Source organism: Ovis canadensis, chromosome 26, assembly GCF_042477335.2.
Source record: "Ovis canadensis isolate MfBH-ARS-UI-01 breed Bighorn chromosome 26, ARS-UI_OviCan_v2, whole genome shotgun sequence".
Taxonomy (NCBI): domain Eukaryota; kingdom Metazoa; phylum Chordata; class Mammalia; order Artiodactyla; family Bovidae; genus Ovis; species Ovis canadensis.
This window is the reverse complement of record NC_091270.1, coordinates 50,717,120-50,735,883: the sequence shown is the minus strand read 5'-3', so window position 1 is coordinate 50,735,883 and position 18,764 is coordinate 50,717,120. Positions and strand designations below refer to the sequence as shown.

General features: G+C 43.1%; 1 protein-coding gene across 9 annotated transcripts in view; it reads right to left on the bottom strand.

Annotated features, from left to right (window-relative positions):
* Window positions 1-2,173: 2,173 nt before the first annotated feature.
* IDO2 (indoleamine 2,3-dioxygenase 2) overlaps window positions 2,174-18,764 on the bottom strand; it is a 67,808-nt gene continuing 51,217 nt past the window's right edge. For all 9 annotated transcript variants that reach the window (XM_069573013.1, XM_069573006.1, XM_069573007.1 and 6 more), the window contains 3 exons: window positions 12,428-12,479; window positions 5,009-5,157; window positions 2,174-2,916 (listed from right to left, as the gene is read on the bottom strand). In XM_069573013.1, the coding sequence (XP_069429114.1) occupies window positions 2,561-2,916; window positions 5,009-5,157; window positions 12,428-12,479 (557 nt within the window). In that variant the 3' untranslated portion in view covers window positions 2,174-2,560. The remainder of the gene's footprint in view (window positions 2,917-5,008; window positions 5,158-12,427; window positions 12,480-18,764) is intronic.

Genomic DNA, 18,764 nt, shown 5'->3' with positions numbered 1-18,764 from the left:
AGCCTCACCCCACAACCAAACAAACTTTCATTAATGTTTCCTCCGTGACAAGAACTATAACATTTGTGACTTATAACCACCCTGAGACCAGTCTTGATTTTGAAAGATCATCTCAACGGTGTAAGAAACAGGAATTGAGACTATTTACAACAGCTAGGATACGGAAGCAACTTAGATGTCCCTCAGCAGATGAGTGGATAGGGAAGTTGTGGTGCTTATACACAGTGGACTATTACTCAGCTATAAAAAGAAACGCATTTGAGTCAGTTCTAATGAGGTGGATGAAACTAGAGCCTATTATACAGAATGAAGTAAGTGAGAAAGAGAAAGACAAATATCGTATATTAATGCATAAATATGAAATCTAGAAAGATGGTACCAATGATCCTATATGCAGGCAGCAAAGGAGATAGACTTAAAGAACAGAATTTTGGACTCAGTGGGAGAAGGAGAGGATGGGATGATTAGAGAGAAAAGCGCTGAAACATATAATTACCATATGTAAAATAGCCAGTGGGAGTTTGATGTATAGTGCAGGGAACCCAAAGCCCGTGCTCTGTGACAACCTAGAAGGATGGGGTGGGGAGGGGGGTAGAGGGGGCTTCAGGATGGGGGGCCACATGAATGCCTATGGTTGATTCATGCTGATGTATGGCAAAAGCCATCACAATATTGGAAAGCAATTATCCTCCAATTAAAATAAACAAATAATTTTTTTAAGGAAAGAAAGTGCATTAAAAAAAAACCAGGAAGCTGAGAATGAAGGATATTCTAAATTTGGTCAATGTATCTATATTCATCGATAGATACATGTATAACAGAATCACATTGCTGTACACCTGAGACTAACACAAGATTGTAAATCAACTCTACATCAACTAAGCAAACTAAATTTTAAAAATGGAGAAGTCAGAATTCAAAGAATTCTGGCATATTTAAATTCAGGCATATTTAAAATGTTACTTTCTTTTTGAACAAGAATGACAGCAACAATCACCAGCCGTGGTGTTTCTACCTGATCTGCCTCCTTGGACCCAGTGTACAAGTGGTCTGGGTTTATTGATACCAAGCTAGAGTAGTTAGGAGAGCAGATCAAAGAGAAATAAATATATCCAAGCACATTTTATAAGCTTTACAATCGACTTGTCAAACACAAGGATGGCATATGGAGAGAAAAGGCTTTATGAGTGATGAGAGCCTCTGCTTTTGAGCTGAGACTCTGACCTAAACTGTAGACAGAGAGGACACCATCAGAGTTTTTCTTGGTCCACTCAGACCACGTGCTCTTGGCTTCATCATCCACACCTTACTTTTTTTGTTTTTGTTTTTTTTTTGGCAAGACCAAGTCCTCGGAGGATGTAGGGAATTCCTGGCACCCCAAGGATTGTACTCATTTCTTATTAAGGGTCTTGGGCATTGAGGAGAGTCCAGAAGAATCAATTTATTCATTTTACAAATACAAACTTTCAGCATAAGAAGAAAGAATCATTCTTTTAAAAATAAAGGAAACTGAAGTAGAAAGTACAAACTTCTGAATCGTGTGGCTATGCCTCATCTGTTCCCGTAACATTAACTACCCGTCTCCACGCTGGTGATTTCAGAGTCTTGTCCTCCTCTTGCTCTTCTCTCCTCATATCCTCTGGAGCATGTCCAACTTTCTGCCCCCAAATGCTGTACATGCAGGGAGAGAGTGGTAGCCTGGGGCCTGGAAAAGCCCTGCTATAACCCCTAAGCCAGACTTCCCTGGTAGCTCAGCTGGTAAAGAATCTGCCTGCAGTTCAGGAGACTCCGGTTTGATTCCTGGGTTGGGAAGATCCCCTGGAGAAGGGGATGGCTACCCACTGCAGTGCTAATGGTTTCCCTGGTGGCTCAAATGGTAAAGAATCTGCTCATAATGCGAGGGACCTGGGTTTGATCCCTGGATTGGGAAGATCCCCTGGAGTAGGGCATGGCAACCCACTCCAGTATTCTTGCCTGGAAAATCCCTATGGACAGAGGCGCCTGGGGGGGCTACAGTCCTTAGCCTTGCAAAGAGTTGGACACGACTGAGCCACTAAGCGCATCACAGCACAACCCCTAAGCCAGGACTCAGTAGGAACTTAATAAGTTGATGAGTAAATAAATGGATGCAGGAAAGTTTTGTTTTTGTTTTTTTGAGAAATCAGCAAAGTGATCCATGCATAAGCAATTTTATTTGATTAGTGAAACGTAGATTGGGTTTCTATTGTTTGACAAATAGAATATGGGTATACTTGCTCCCGGTGGGGGTGGGGGGTGGGGGTGGTTCTAAAGGGGTAATCCAGAGCTGTTCGCTATAAAACAGTAACTAGAGAGGGAATAACAAATTTCAGGCCATGAAAACTCTCTTCTGTGAATAGTTCTCAGTAAAAGAGAAGGTGGTGTTCTGGGGACCAAGGACATGAATGGCACTGAGGTCCCTTTTAGATTATTCCAGACAGAATAGTCCCATTCTCCAGGTCTGCTCGTGTCCAGCAAGAGGAGGACAAGGAGAGACCTCCTGCAATTGCTGGGTTTGCGTTGCCGGAGAGAGGGCGGTCCCTTAGCCGCTTGGGTGGAGCAGGGCCTCCAGCGTCTTGTCCCTGACGCTCTTCAGGAAGCTCATGACGGCCGATCCCCCGGTGCCCCTCTCCTCGAGGGCCTGAGGGGGCCTCGGGAGGTGGCTGGTCCTCCGGGCCTTTGCTTTGGATGGGGCCGTGATGAGGTACTTGGTCACCAGGGCCAGGTGGTAGGTGCGCAGGGCTGCCAGGCTCTCCACACACTGGTTATAGGCCGTCAGAAGCTGGCCATTCCCAGAGGACAGGACGTGGGTCCTCAGGGAAGGAGCCCCGCAAATTTCTTCTATGAAGGCCCTGTGGGAAGGAGGCATGTAATCCCTCATCCTGTGCAGAAAATCAGCTGAAAGAAAGATGGCAGGACAAGGCTATAACTCCCCAAGGAAAGATGAGCAAACCTGTCTGCCTGTCAAGACATTATTCCACCCTGATCCTCACTACTCATCCTAACAGTATCCAGTCAACTTGTGGTTCTTTTGCTTACAGACATCACATCCTCCAAAGCTTTTTCTCTTTTTTAATATTTTTAAGACATATTTTGTTTCCCTCACTCAGCAGGTGGGAACTTAGTTCCCTGTCCAGGGACTGAAGCTCCACCCGCTGTATTGGAAGCACAGGGTCTTAATCACCAGGGAATTCCCAAAGCCTCCAAATGGTGATTGGAAATGAGGAAGGGAAAAGAAGCAAGCCCCATTTCAGATAACTAATCTGGGACCAGCTCTACCAGCTAATGTATAAATCGTTATCATCTCTGAAATGTGGGCAAAATACCTCACTAGTCACACGAGGTGTATCCACAAAGGTAAGGCATGGACCCTTAAATGGAGGAGCTAAATATTCTGCTGAATTTTGTCAAGTGCTTCGTTTCAGAGGGAGTGCTAAGGAAGAGGAAAGTGATGAAAGTTTCTGAGGGCAAGAAGATAAAGAATGAATAATTGTTTTAGTAATAGCCTCGATGTCAAATTGTTTAAAAATTGGGTCAATAGGTAAGTATGGGAAATATAGACAGAAGAGAGATCATTTATAGGAAATTCGTTATGGGATTAATACTAATCATGGTACATCATTAACATCATCAAATCAGAAGCCCATGGAGCGTTACTCAGTCGTGAAAAAGAACAATACTAGATCATTTGCAGAGATGTGGATGGGCTCTGAGTCTGTTACACAGAGTGAAATAAGTCAGAATGAGAAAAACAATATCACATATTAACACACATATATGGAATCTAGAAAAATGGTACAGATGAGCATGTTTTCAGGGCAGGAGTAGAGACACAGACAGGTGGACAAACTGGGAGAGAAGGACCGATGTATGTAGATTACTGTGTACAAAACAGCTAGCTAGTGGGAACCTGCTGTAGAGCATAGGGAGCTCAGCTCGGTGCCCTGTGAGGGCCTGGAAGTGGGATGGGGCCGCTAATGGGAGGGAAGTCCAAGAGGAAGTGGATATATATGTGTGGATGGCGGACTCACTTCATTGTACAGCAGAAACTAACACAACATTATAAAGCAATTATACTACACACACACCCCCCAAAAAATAAAGCCCATGAAAATTGATCATAGCTCTAGAGAATTGCCTTTTGTGCGTAAGACTAGATTCTTCCCTGGTGGCTCAGATGGTAAAGCGTCTGCCTACAATGCCTACCATGTGGGAGATCCAGGTTCAATCTCTGAGTCAGGAAGATCTCCTGGAGAAGGAAATGGCACCCCACTCCAGGATTCTTTCCTGGAAAATCCCATGGATAGTGGAACCTGGTAGGCTACAGTCTATGGGGTTGCAAAGAGTCGGACATAACTGAGCAACTTCACTTTCTTTCTTTCTAGATTCTATGACCAAATTCTAGTTGTTTTTTTAATTTTTCTATTTTCTTATTCCAGCTTAGAAACTTTGCACTAGGAAATGTCTTTTTGCAGCTATTAAGCATTTGGCTTGATGATGGCAGGTAAGGAAAGGCACCCTTTCAAGCCTGCAAGATGGCAGAACCCTGTTCGGGTCTAGAGGGACGTGGGCTGAGGCTGCACTATTTTCATGGGGACAGGCTTCAGTGGAGGAACCCACATCTATCAGCAGCTACACCCTGACTTGGCAACACAGAGGCCCAGTGTCTGGGCCTCAGTCCCCAGACCACTCCCCCACTCTAGAAAAAGCCATCTCCTGCCTAAGGATCCAAATAAAGTTACAGGGGACTGCTGGAAATTCAGCAGTGTTTTAAAGTTCAGAAGTAAAACCCAACATTCAGCTGAGCTCTGATATGAATTGGCTGGATACAATCACAGATGGCAGGCACATAGTCTCCTGGTTAATTAGGAGTACAGACTTTCTGACCTATAGTTGGACTTACCAATTGGTAAAAACAGCTCTGCTCTTCCTCTCTGATAAGGAAAAAAAAAAAAAAAAAAACAAGAAAAAAGAAAAATGGCTGATTTACCACTCTCCTTGCTGTGACGGACACCCAAGAACTCATCAAAGGCATGGAGTATTGTGCTCTGAGCAGCGCTTCCACCAGAGTAACTCAGGGGCTCTTTGGAGACACCTTCGTATACCAAGCCCACAGGCAGTGCTGGGTTATCCTTCCATCTAGGTAAGAACAAAAGTCACATGGAAGTGCATACTAGGATTTAAGAGTGTCTTTTCTGATTGGGATACATATCAAGCAAGAAAGAGAACACCCTTTCCTATCTTCTCTTTTCTCTCCTCTTCTGTCACCCTGATTCCATGTCCTTATCTTTTTGTCTGAGTCTCCCTCTGTCTGAGTCCCCCAACCATTTTACTCATTTCACTGTCTGATATTTTAGAGGGTCTTGAACACTCTCGGCGTGTATGTGGGTAACTCCACAATGAGACAGAATCAGCAACCCCAAGAATACACTGTGTGTGTGTTAGTCACTCAGTCATGTCCAACTCTGTGACCCCATGGCCTGTAGCCTGCCGGGCTCCTTTTTCCACGGAATTCTCCAGGCGAGAATATAGTTTACATATCACATTCACCTACATTTTCTCACTTATTCTTCCTGGAATAGATACAGGCAGGCATTTTAAAACCCACTGAATAGAGAAACAGTTTCAAGGCACTGTCTCCAGGACCAGCATTCTTAGCGCAGCAACTAGAACTTGACCCCTGAATTGGTAATTCTCTAGTTTCACTTCCCAAGACTCCACCCACCCACATGTTAATTTCGTTTGATGAGAACAAAATATTCTTCTCTTATTGCCGGGAACCCTGTTGTTAGTGCTTTAAATAGCAGATGGCAGACTTATGTTGGTGTCTGCCGTCCTTCCTGTAATTCTAAAGATCATCTTGCTCAAGAGAAGGGTAACACACACATCACGCACATGCAGAAGCCTCAGACAGACGGCTCAGTGGGCATCCGTGACCTTTTTCAAATACCTCCCTGAATAGGAAACACTCATTTTCTTTGGGGGCTGTTTTGCATCGGCTCTTCTGCAGTTTTGCTGGATGAATATCATAGTGGCCTTTGCATTTGGAGAAATATCACCACACAAGGAGATGACAGACAGACAGAAGAGCCCGGAGTGAATGGGAGGAGCCCAGGGAGGGTCTGAGTCTAAGATCAAAACCTGCTGTGGCTCTTAGGAGAGAGGACTCTGTCTTAGGCAGATGTGGAATTGAGTCTCAGCTTTTAACTCTGAGCCTTGGCTGAGTTAACTCACTTCCCAAGCCTCAGTTTCTTCATCGGAATAATATTAGTATCAATCTTACTGGTTGTTGGGAGAACTGATTAAAATAATACCTGCTCGGTGTCTGAAAAATATTGTGTTCAATAAATATTAGCCATTTTATCATACTATTCACACTGAATTGTAACCTCAGCTCCCTCCTTTCATTTTTTGGTAACTTTATACAAGCCCCTTCTTAGCCTCAGTTCTCCTTACCTGTGCATACGAGCTCAGTCAGTCAGTGTTAGACTCTGCGACCCCATGGACTGTAGCCTACTCAGCTCCTCAGTCCATGGGATTTTCCAGGCAAGAATACTGGAGTGGGTTGCCGTTTCCTCCTCCAGGGGATCTTGCTGACCCAAGGGTGAAACCCACATCTCCTGCGTCTCCTGCCTTGGCACGTGGGTTCTTTACCACTAAGCCACCTGTGAAGTCCCTCCTAACTTGTACCTAGTATCTAGAGCGGCTGAAAGCATCAAGTGCATTCCAGAAAGGTGTGATGACTCATCAGAGTTTGGGACACTGGTCCAATAAAACTTCTAAACAACATTTTATGGGGCAGAAATGTTGAAGACCGGACGGCTATTGTGTGATAAGTGGACCAAACATTGGCAGTATTGGTTCAGATTGTTCTCTGTGATCCTGTTGATGGTCTCCTTCGGTCACTCTGGGCTCCTTCCCTAGCCCCTTCCCTTCATGACCGCTTCTAAGTGCTGGACACTCTCAGGACTTAGTCCTTGCATCTCTCCCTAGTCTCATTCTCAAATCATCTCATCTCACCTCACGGATTTCAAAGCCACCATAACGGGACTATTGACAAATGTGCACCCAAGCCTTTTCCAGATACAAGTGGTCAGCTGCCAACTAGACATCTCCATAGGAAGGGCTTCACCCCAAACTGACCTCTCCATCCCCCCTTCCTTTTGCCAGGTCGGCTCCTCCCATGTCTCTGCCCTCGGAGAAAAGCCAATGGCGGCTCCATTCTTTCTATGGGTCCAGCCATAAACCTAGAGTCCTGTCTGATGGACTTCTTTCTCTTCCATTCTATGTGCAATCCAAGAGCAGATCCTGTCAACCTTCCCTTCAATCCATATCGATTCAGAACTGACCATTTCTCAGTGTCTCTACTGCCCCCATCCAAGCCCAGGCCACCATGCTATCTTGCGGTTGGAGCTTCCTAAGTGCTTTCCTGGGTCCCTTCTATTCCCCCGCTCAGAAGATGAGTGAAGGCCTGAAACTTCAGACAGCTCACGTCACTTTTCTCAGAACTCGCCCGTGCTGTTCATCACACTCAGAAAAGAAACCAAGGCACCTCTGTATGGTCTGGTCTCCCCATCACTTGTATTCCTCATTCTCCCCACCTTTCCTCCTTGAGAGCACTTCTGGGCTCAGGGCAGCTCTTCCTTCAAAAGTCCTCCCACACCTGGGTCACTGTGACCTTGCTCCTTTTGCACGGAGCAGGTACCTGAGTAGCTTACTCCTCACTTCCTTTGAGTGTCTTCTTAAACATCCTTTAGGTACATGGCATTCACAGACCACAATAAATAAAAACTTCACCCACCACTCATAACATTCCCTAATGCTCTTATTCTACTTTAAATTTGTCTATAGCTTTTATTGTTGTAACACATTGAGTATGATACTTGCCTTCCTTATATTTATTTATTCATTAATTCATATTAATAAAATAAAATACATTTATTTACTTATAATTGTAGTAAATTATAATTCATATATTCATTCATTAATTATTCATATATTAATAAACATGTGCTATGATTAACACGTAAGCTCCACAGGAATGAACTGGTTGTTTGTTCTACTGCTTCATTCCCAGCACCTATTAATAGAACCATGCCTGGCATTGACATAGTCCTCACTAAGTATTTGATCAATGAAGGGATGAAAAATAGCATAATATAATTAAACATTAAATGTCTAGAATATGTATAATGTTAGTCACTCAGTTGTGTTTGACTCTTTGTGATCCCATGGACTACATAGCCCAGCCCACAAGACTGTTCTGTGCATGGATTTCTCTAGGCAAGAATATTGGAGTCAGTTGCCATTTCCTTCTCCGGGGGATCTTCCTGACACAGGGATCGAACCTGGGCCTCCTGCATTGCAGGCAGATTCTTTATTGTATGAACCATCAGAGAAGCCCCAGAATATGTAAATCCAAGTGTACTTCTTGAAAGGACCTGGCCAGTTTAACAGATTAAATAAAAGAAAAACAGTGTGAAAGTTAAAAATAAATAAAAAGAAGGCATCTATTTTCAAAACCCATATTCTCCATCTATGATGAGATTAATCTGAGGAAGAAAAACTGGATTCCTCTCAATAGCCCAAGAATTGCTCCCATGACTTCTTAGGCCCAAATTGTTCTTGGTGAAGAAAAGGAATTATTTTCCTTTCAAGTCCCTATAGGCAAGTTTATTTTTAGCCTTTTTTGTAGCATATTTCTAGTAAACCTCAGAGAGGGGGATGGTTAAACAGGAACAAAGAAAGAAAGAAAGGCAATGATATTTTTTTCCAAAGGGACTGATACCTTCCCTGAGAAATTTAACATGAATGGGAAATAAAGGCAACTGTTTCATTTACAGATGGACTCTCTCAAAACTTCTAAGTCAATTTTTTTTAAAGTCAACAGAAATAATAAATCAAGCAAGCGTAGGACAAACCAAGAACACAGGGACAGATTTAGATTTTTCAAGACAAGTCTACTAGGAACATTCAACAATCCAGACATTCTTGGCCACCAGCATTTTTAGGAATGGCTACTGGCCATTTGGTTTATTTAACTATCTGGGGAATAACTTTGAGGCTCAGAAACAGAAAGCGGGCATTTATGTAGATCAGAGATAAAGGGCATCACTGACCCGGAAACTTATTTTAATGAAAATGAAGTTACCCTCTGGTGTCCATTTAATCATGACACAGGAAGTCCCCTACTTAGGAACCCTGCAGTTAATAACTTTCAAAGATGCTGCAGCTTGCCCTCCATTTCCTATTTGCTGATGACCCTTCAGCTCTACCATCCCCTACTTCCTCTCTTCCCCCAGCCAGTAACTCTTTTTAACTGTTCACTGGATGCCAGCCCCTGGGTGCCAGCTGTGGTGCTGCACTACTGTACTTTTCAAGGTACTGTACTGTAAGGTCAATTTTTTTAAAAAAATTTTTGTGTGTGTTTGTTATGTATTATCCGTGTGAAAAGTATTATAAACCTATTCGGTACGATACCATATATTGGATGGTGTTAATTGGGAACCTAGGCAAACTTTGTTGGACTTAGGATTGGACTCTCAGAACAGACTCATTCATATGTAGGGGACTTACTGGAGAAGGAATTCTAAAAACTTTGCCCCAAGATTTCCATTCTAACTCCAAGAACTGTTCATATTATAAGACAGCATGCCTGTGGATATGATATATGGCAAGCAAAAGGAACCCTGAGGGTGTAATTAAGGCCACTAACTAGTGACCTTAATATAGGCTGTTATCCTGGATTACCTAGAGGAGATTAATCACACAAGACCTTAAAAGCAGGGAGTTTTCTCTGGCTGGTGGCAAGAGACCTCTGAAAGGTCTGAACTATGAGAAGAGTCAAGAGTGCCGTTGCTGAATAGCAGGGGCCTTTTGCCACTTCCCAGGAGGCGCAGTGGTAAAAAATCTTCCTGTCCATACAGGAGATGTAGGAGCTGAGGGTTCAATCCCTGGGTCAGGAAGATCCCCTGAAGAAGGAAATGCAATCCACTCCACTATTCTTGCCTGGAAAATTCAGTGGACAGAAGAGCCCAGCAGGCTATGTCCGTGGGGTTGCAAAGAGCGGGACAAAACTGAGTGACTGAGCAGACACAAAAACATACGTGTGTGACAAGCGACTCTGGAGGCTTCTAGAAGCTGAGAGCAGACTCTGCCAGTAAAGAAAGGGACCTCAGTTCCCAAACCACGAAGAGCTGATTCTGCTGAACACCTGAATGAGTTTGGAAGTGAATCTTCCCCAGATTCTCAGGATCAGGGCTCAAGCCCAGCAGACCCTCTGACTTCAGCCTTTTGAGGTCCCAAGCCTACCTGGCCTTGTGATCCATAGGAAGGTGAGATCATGAGTGAGGCTTGCTAAACTGTGCTATTTGTTAGGGAATGGTGGAGACCAACACAGACTCAAAGGGAAAGTGAAGCACGAAGAGATTTTCCAGAATTAGGTCTTCCTAAATCCCAGGCTATTTCAAACTTGTTTTTTTAATGGCCTTTTCTTCTCCCTTCTAATCCTACCAAAGCTTCTCTGCATGTTTTATTTAATATTTGTTGCTAGAATCTATTCCACAATCAGATCTTTGTCTTAACCTTTGTGTGTGTGTGCTCAGTGGCTCTGTCATGTCCAACTCTTTGCAACTTCATAGAATTAACCCACCCGGCTACTCTGCTAATAGGATTTTCCAGGCAAGAATACTGGAGTGAGTTGCCATTTCCTCCTCCAGGGGATCTTCCCGATCCAAAGATCAAACCTGAGTTTCTTTCTACGTTGGCAGGTGACTTCTTAACCACGAGCACCACCCGGGAAGCCTCCCTGGTGATGGTACATGCTAAAGATGGAGAGCAAGAAGAGTCTTCAGCTGTTAACCAAAAGATTGGTGGTTTGAGCCCACCCAGGGACGACTGCCTCTGTGACCTCTTTAGGATGTAGTTTAAGGGTTTGCAGTGGCTCAGATGGTAAAGAATCTGCCTGCAATATGGGAGACCTGGGTTTGATCCCTGGGTTAGGATGATCCCCTGGAGAAGAAAATGGCAATCCACTCCAGTATTCTGGCCTGGAGAAACCCATGGACAGAGGAACCTCACTACAGTTCATGGAGTTGCAAAGAGTGGGACACAACAGAGCGGCTAACACTTTCACAGGATGGATAATCCTTTTGTGGGGGTTTCAGGAGTGAAGGGTACACAGGGAAAGTATAAATCCTGAGATACACTTTCAATTCCATTCCTTTGCTCTTCCCCTGTCCTTCTCTTTTCCCCATAATCCAGGCACCAGTTACTCTCAAGTTATTCTCTGGAGAACTTGCTTCCACTCTCTGTCCCTACAGTGAGGGGTCGACACCCAGGCTAGCCTTCCCTGAACTGTCTCACATCCACACACTCATGCAGTCTAGAGAAAATACTTAATATACATGGTGACTCCATGCACTAAAGCTACTGATGAATCAGCACATCTATTGATGTTGGTATTAGGTATGACTCTTGCTACATCCAGACACAGCTTAACATTCTACCAACAGTGCTTCAGGCACCTTCTAGTTATCAAGATGGTCTCTGCTGCTGCTGCTAAGTCGCATCAGTTGTGTCCGACTCTGTGCGACCGCATAGACGGCAGCCCACCAGGCTCCCCTGTCTGTGGGATTCTCCAAGCAAGAACACTGGAATGGGTTGCCATTTCCTTCTCCAGTGCGTGAAAGTGAAGTCACTCAGTCATGTCTGACTCTTAGCGACCCCATGGACTGCAGCCTACCAGGCTCCTCCATCCATGGGATTTTCCAGGCAAGAGTACTGGAGTGGGGTGCCACTGCCTTCTCCAAGATGGTCTCTAGGTGATGACTATTCCACGTTTACCTCTTTTACCCACTGTTCCCACCTTTTACTCTTCATCCTTAAAATCTTCATTTCTCTCAGTTGATGTGAATAGGAAGCCATCTCATTAAAATATGTCAAATTATGACTAATATATTATAAATAAGAAATGTATCTAATCATGAAGACTACCAGGAATATGAAAAACTGTCATGGGGTAGCTATTCCAGGAATGTTAGAAGGAAGCTTTTCAGAGGGAGGGGAAGGGAAAAGGGATATAAATAGTTGAGCTTTGGGATGGCACACTGAGCTCTTTCTCCCTCCTTCCTCCAGGTGGTTTTCTAAGAAAGGTGAATACAAATCGAATCTAAAGGGATGGCCTCAGGACAATTACTCTAAATAGTCATCCTTCAGTGTCGTTTGTCACGCAGATGGCACCCCATTCCCCATTGCTTTTATCCAAGAGTGAATCCCCGGGTGATTCCTTTGTTATGGAGAGTTACTTGGTGTCTTTCTTTCTCTGGGAAGTTTCTGCCTGTTTCTCCCCTCGTAAGTCTGGGAAAGGCTACAGACGTTTCAAGCCAGAGAAGACCTGAACTGTACTTACCCAGAGAGGAAGATCCGGATGACTGAATAAAATACGTCTGGATTTACGTAATCTAGAGGAGAAATCAAAATGTGAACTTTAATACAGGCAACAAAAGCAATAGGTTCCATGTGCTCGGGCTCCGAAGCCCTCCCGGGTGCCTCCCCTATCTGATCTACAGAGAAATCTGGAAGCGGGAGCAATGTCCCCTTCTGTCGCCCCCTCGTTGCTGCTTCCAGGAACAGCTGCACAGCTGGCCTTTTCCACCTGTGCTTCTTCCCTGTTCTGAACAACAACCAAAAAGGGAGGTCAAGCCCATCTTTAAAACACTTAGTGTCATCTTTTTAAAGAGACATAATATTTGAGAGAACCTGGGAAGCGGAAAGGAGAAAAGCAGAGAGGATCTGCTCTCTGACCCCTCAGTGTCCGGGCAGAGTGTGGAGGGCACTGCGCCCAGGCTTTGCTGCCCCTGGCCGGGCACAGGCTCACCGACCTATATTCACTGGCCTGTGCAGTTTGCTCTGAACCTAAGTCAGGGAGTGGGCTCACTGCTTTCACTAGTTTATTAACTGGTACGCAAGGAAGCACGTCCTCACATTTGTACTGAGCTCCTTCGGGTTTCTTTTTTACCCACTGTATTTTTATGCAGACCATTTTTAAAGTCTGTGAGGATTGGTTGCAGTGTTGCTTCTGGTTTATGCTTTGGTGTTTTTCTTTTTTTGGCCAAGAGAGAGGTGAGATCTTAGCTCCCCAACCAGGGCACCCACATCCGCTGCCCTGGAAGGTAAAGTCACTAGACCACCAGAAAAGTCCCTTTTATCCATCCTCTTTTGACCGTGATTCTCTCTTCCTCATGCTTGTGACCCTCTGGGATCTGACATGTTTCTTTCTCTGTTTCTGTTATCCAGATTCCTGTCTATGTTTCTTTGTTTCTGAACAAAGAAAAAAAAAAAAAACACAGAAACTTTTTTTTTGATGAGACCCAAAGAATGACATCAGTTTGGGTCATCTGTATATCAGTGACATCTGTATATCATCAATTTACCTTTTCCACGGTCACACCTGGTCTCTGGTCCTCTATCTCCATTTTCTCTGAAGCCCCCAGGGCCCAGGTAACTCAAGTCTTGCCTCAGCCTCAGGGCTTCCCAGGTTCTGGGGCTGCCACAGCCTCCCTGCTCATCTGCACCAAGGTGCCATGCGCTGGACTTTTCGCTGGGCCCTGTTTCTGGGTCTTCTCCGTTTGGTGCTGTGTTCCCACAGATATGCTAAGTACTATGTACAACAATAGTGACTGGAGGTAGTTTAATGTGTTACCCGTCTCATCATATTTAAGGAGGGAAAGTCAAATGAGTTTTCAACAACATGAGATAATTTGTTTTTCTTTTTCTGAGTATGCCCCGCAGCTTATAAAATCTTAGTTCCCAGACCAGGGATTGAAGCCAGAGTCATAGCCACTGGACCATTAGGTAATTCCCAAATGTGAGGTAATTTTAATATAAAATTTTTCAAGATAGAAATAATCCATTCATGATTAAAACAAACAAAAAAATTAGCTAATTTGGAATAGGCAGGAAATTACTCCTTAAACTGATAAAAGGAATCCACAGAAAGACTTCAGGATATATTACACTTAATAGTGAAATATTAAAAATGTCTTTTACAATGTAAGACAAAACCAAGTATCAGCACTTCCATTCAACACTATGTTAGGTACCACCTCGCCTGAAGATTAAGAACAAAAATTAAAAGAAAGAAAAGTTATAAGGATGGTAAATGAAAAAAACAAAACAAAACAATGCTATTCTCAAATTATATGATTTCTATGTAGAAAACCCAGAGAGTCAACAGATCATTATTAGAATTAATGAGTGGTTATCAAAGTGCTAGATTCAAGCTTCATATCAAATATCAATTTCATCCTAAATGAGGAATAAAGAGAGATCCAAAGATATGATAAGTTCAGTTCAGTTCAGTTGCTCAGTCATGTCCAACTCTTTGTGACCCCATGAACCACAGCACGCCAGGCCTCTCTGTCCATCACCAACTCCTGGAGTCCACCCAAGCCCATGTCCATTGAGTTGGTGATGCCAAGAAACCATCACATCCTCTGTTGTCCCCTTCTCCTCCTGCCCTCAATCTTTCCCAGCATCAGAGTCTTTTCAAATGAGTCAGCTCTTCACATCAAGTGGCCAAAGTATTGGGCTTTCAGCTTCAACATCAGTTGTTCCAATGAACACTCAGGCTGATCTCCTTTAGTATGGACTGGTTGGATCTCCTTGCAGTCCAAGGGACTCTCAAGAGTCTTCTCCAACACCACAGTTCAAAAGCATCAATTCTACAGCGCTCAGCTTTCTTCACAGTTCAACTGTCACATCCATACATGACCACTGGAAGAACCATAGCCTTGACTAGACGGACCTTTGTTGACAAAGTAATGTCTCTGCTTTTTAATATGCCGTCTAGGTTGGTCATAACTTTCCTTCCAAGAATTAAGTGTCTTTTAATTTCATGGCTGCAATCACCATCTGCAATCACCATCTATATTTTTTGGAGTCCCCCAAAATAAAGTCAACCACTGTTTCCCCATCTATTTGCCATGAAGTAATGGGACCAGATGCCATGATCTTAGTTTTCTGAATGTTCAGTTTTAAGCCACCTTTTCACTCTCCTCTTTCACTTTCATCAAGAGGCTCTTTAATTTTTCTTCACTTTCTGCCATAAGGGTGGTGTCATCTGCATATCTGAGGTGATTGATATTTCTCCCAGCAATCTTGATTCCAGCTTGTGTTTCTTCCAGTCCAACGTTTCTCATGATGTACTCTGCATATAAGTTAAATAAGCAGGGTGGCAATATACAGCCTTGATGTACTCCTTTTCCTATTAGGAACCAGTCTGTTGTTCCGTGTCCAGTTATAACTGTTGCTTCCTGGCCTGCATACAGGTTTCTCAAGAGGCAGGTTAGGTGGTCTGGTATTCCCATCTCTTTCAGAATTTTCCACAGTTTATTGTGATCCACACAGTCAAAGGCTTTGGCATAGTCAATAAAGCAGAAACAGATGTTTTTCTGGAACTCTCTTGCTTTTTCCATGATCCAGCGGATGTTGGCAATTTGATCTCTGGTTCCTCTGCCTTTTCTAAATCCAGCTTGAACATCTGGACGTTCATGGTTCACATACTGTTGAAGTCTGGCTTGGAGAATTTTGAGCATTACTTTACTAGAGTGTGAGATGAGTGCAATTGTGCAGTAGTTTGATCATTCTTTGGCATTGCCTTTCTTTGGGATTGGAAAGAAAATTGACCTTTTCCAGTCCTGTGGCCACTGTTGAGTTTTCCAAATTTGCTGGCATATTGAGTGCAGCACTTTCACAGCATCATCTTTCAGGATTTGAAATAGCTCAACTGGAATTCCATCACCTCCACCAGCTTTGTTCATAGTGATGCTTCCTAAGGCCCACTTGACTTCACATTTCAGGATGCCTGGCTCTAGGTAAGTGTGAGTGATCACACCGTCATGGTTATCTGGGTCATGAAGCTTTTTTTTGTACTGTTCTTTTGTATATTCTTGCCACCTCTTCTTAATATCTTCTGCTTCTGTTATGTCCATACCGTTTCTGTCCTTTATTGAGCCTATCTTTCCATGAGATGTTCCCTTGGTATCTCTAACTTTCTTGAAGAGATCTCTAGTCTTTCCCATTCTGTCCTTTTCCTCTACTTCTTTGCATTGATCATCGAGGAAGGCTTTCTTATCTCTCCTTGCTATTTTTTGGAACTCTGCATTCAAATGGGTATATCTTTCCTTTTCTCCTTTTGCTTTTCACTTCTCTTCTTTTCACAGCTATTTGTAAGGCCTCCTCAGACAGCCACTTTGCTCTTTTGCATTTCTTTTTCTTGGGAATGGTCTTGATTCCTGTCTCCTGTACAATGTCATGAACCTCATTCCATAGTTCATCAGGCAGTCTGTCTATCAGATCTAGTCCCTTATATCTATTTGTCACTTCCACTGTATAGTCATAAGGGATTTGATCTAGGTCACACCTGAATGGTCTAGTGGTTTTCCCCACTTTCTTCAATTTAAGTCTGAATTTGGCAATAAGGAGTTCATGATCTGAGCCACAGTCAGCTCCTGGTCTTGTTTTTGCTGACTTTATGGAGCTTCTCCATCTTTGGCTGCAAAGAATATAATCAATCTGATGTCAGTATTGACCATCTGGTGATGTCCATGTGTAGAGTCTTCTCTTGTGTTGTTGGAAGAGGGTGTTTGCTATGACCTGTGTGTTCTCTTGGCAGAACTCTATTAGCCTTTGTCCTGCTTCATTCTCTACTCCAAGGCCAAATTTGCCTGTTACTCCAGGTGTTTCCTGACTTCCTACTTTTGCATTCCAGTACCCTATAATGAAAAGGACATCTTTTTTGAGTGTTAGTTCTAGAAGGTCTTGTAGGTCTTCATAGAACTGTTCAACTTCAGTTTCTTCAGTGTTACTGGTCAGGGCATAGACTTGGATTACCATGATATTGAATGGTTTGCCTTGAAAATGAATAGAGATCATTCTGTCATTTTTGAGATTGCATCCAAGTACTGCATTTCAGACTCTTGTTGACCATGATGGCTACTCCATTTCTTCTAAAGGATTCCTGCCCACAGTAGTAGATATAATGGACTATATTATGCCAAATTCAAAGATAATATTCATTAGATACAAAAACACAGAGTAATTATGAATAAGGTAGAAGATATCTAAATCTCTTATATCTTGAAAGAAATCAAAAAAGTTTAAGAAATGTCTTTTTTGATGAGAAAGAAAACTCTGTATCAACATCTAGAAGAATAAATGTATCTAAAGAAGAGTTCTCTGAGTAAATTTCAGGCCCTGGACAATAGAGGAATACCCAACAATATAAAGATATGAATGGGGAGCACATTAATGTGGGGGTCCCCAACCCCTGGGCCACAGGTGCAGGTGGGTGGCCTGTTAGGAACTGGGCTCCATAGTAGGAGGTAAGTGGCAGATGACCCAGTGAAGCTTCACCTGTATTTATGGCCACTCCACATTGCTAGCATCTCCCTGGCCTGTGTAAAAATTGTCTTCCATGAACCAGTTCCTGATGCCAAAATGGTTGGGACTGCTGACATCATGTGTTCAGTCTCCATCTCTCCACTTGCCCTGATCAGAAGGACCAGAGAGAACATCAAAATCATGTAATTTTTCTCCAAATTATAGAATATAGATTTACTGCAATTTGAGCAAAGTCCTTAACAGATTTATTTTTTTAATTGGGATCTGACAAGCTGATTCTATGTTTATATGAAAGGCAAAGGGTCAAAGATAAGACAAGCATCCCTGGAGAAGAAGAGCAAAGGTGTGTGTGTGTGGGGGGCAGTTCTTTCCCTGAAAATGAGAAATACTGTGAAGCTACAGTTCTCTTATGACAGATGGTTTTGGTATAGGAAAACACAAAGAAACAATGAAACAGAATAGGGAGCCTGGAAAGAGATCCAATTGTTTAAGAAAATCTGGTGTAAGACGATGCTAATATTGAAGATTCGTGATGATTCACAGAAGGGAAATTGAATGTATATCCTAGGTCATACTCTATAGAGATAATCATTAAACGTGTATTAAGGGCTGAGGGTGAAAGATAAAAAATTTCAGAATAAAACATAGAAAAATATATTTATGACCTCTGATTATGAAATTATATCTTACATAAGACTTCCTAAAAATAGACTGTTGTAAAAGAAAGGGCCAATACTCTGGCTATGTTTAAATTAAGAACTTCTGCTTTCAAAAGGCAGAATAAGAAAATCCAAAACATTTGCAACATGTAGCTAACAAAAATCACCCTCCAGAATGTACCAAAAAGCTGACTAAAGGCAATGAGTAAAAGATAAAAAGACATTTCCAAAACTAAGGAAAGCCATGCACTTCACAAAACAGGAACATGCGCGGTGAACACACACGAGCACAGCCCTCCACCCCTCCACCCCTCCGCCCCAGATACACAGCGAGTTAACTCATTATAAATCAGGGAAATGCAAGTGATGCCATGCTTATGGCCGAATAAGAGTTTTCTTCTCTCTTCCCCACAAAGAATGTTGATTTAGACAGTCACCCATGGATAAGATGGGCTTCCCAGGTGGCTCGGTGGGTAAAGGATCCCACTGCAATGCAGGAGACCCAGGTTTGATCCCTGGGTAAGGAAGATTCCCTGGAGAAGAAAATTGCAACCCACTCCAGTATTCTTGCCTGGAGAATCCCACGGACAGAGGAGCCTAGTGGGCTACAGTCCACGGGGTCAAAAAAGTCAGACATGACTGAAGCAACTGAGCACACACAGTACCATGGACAAAACAGCCTTT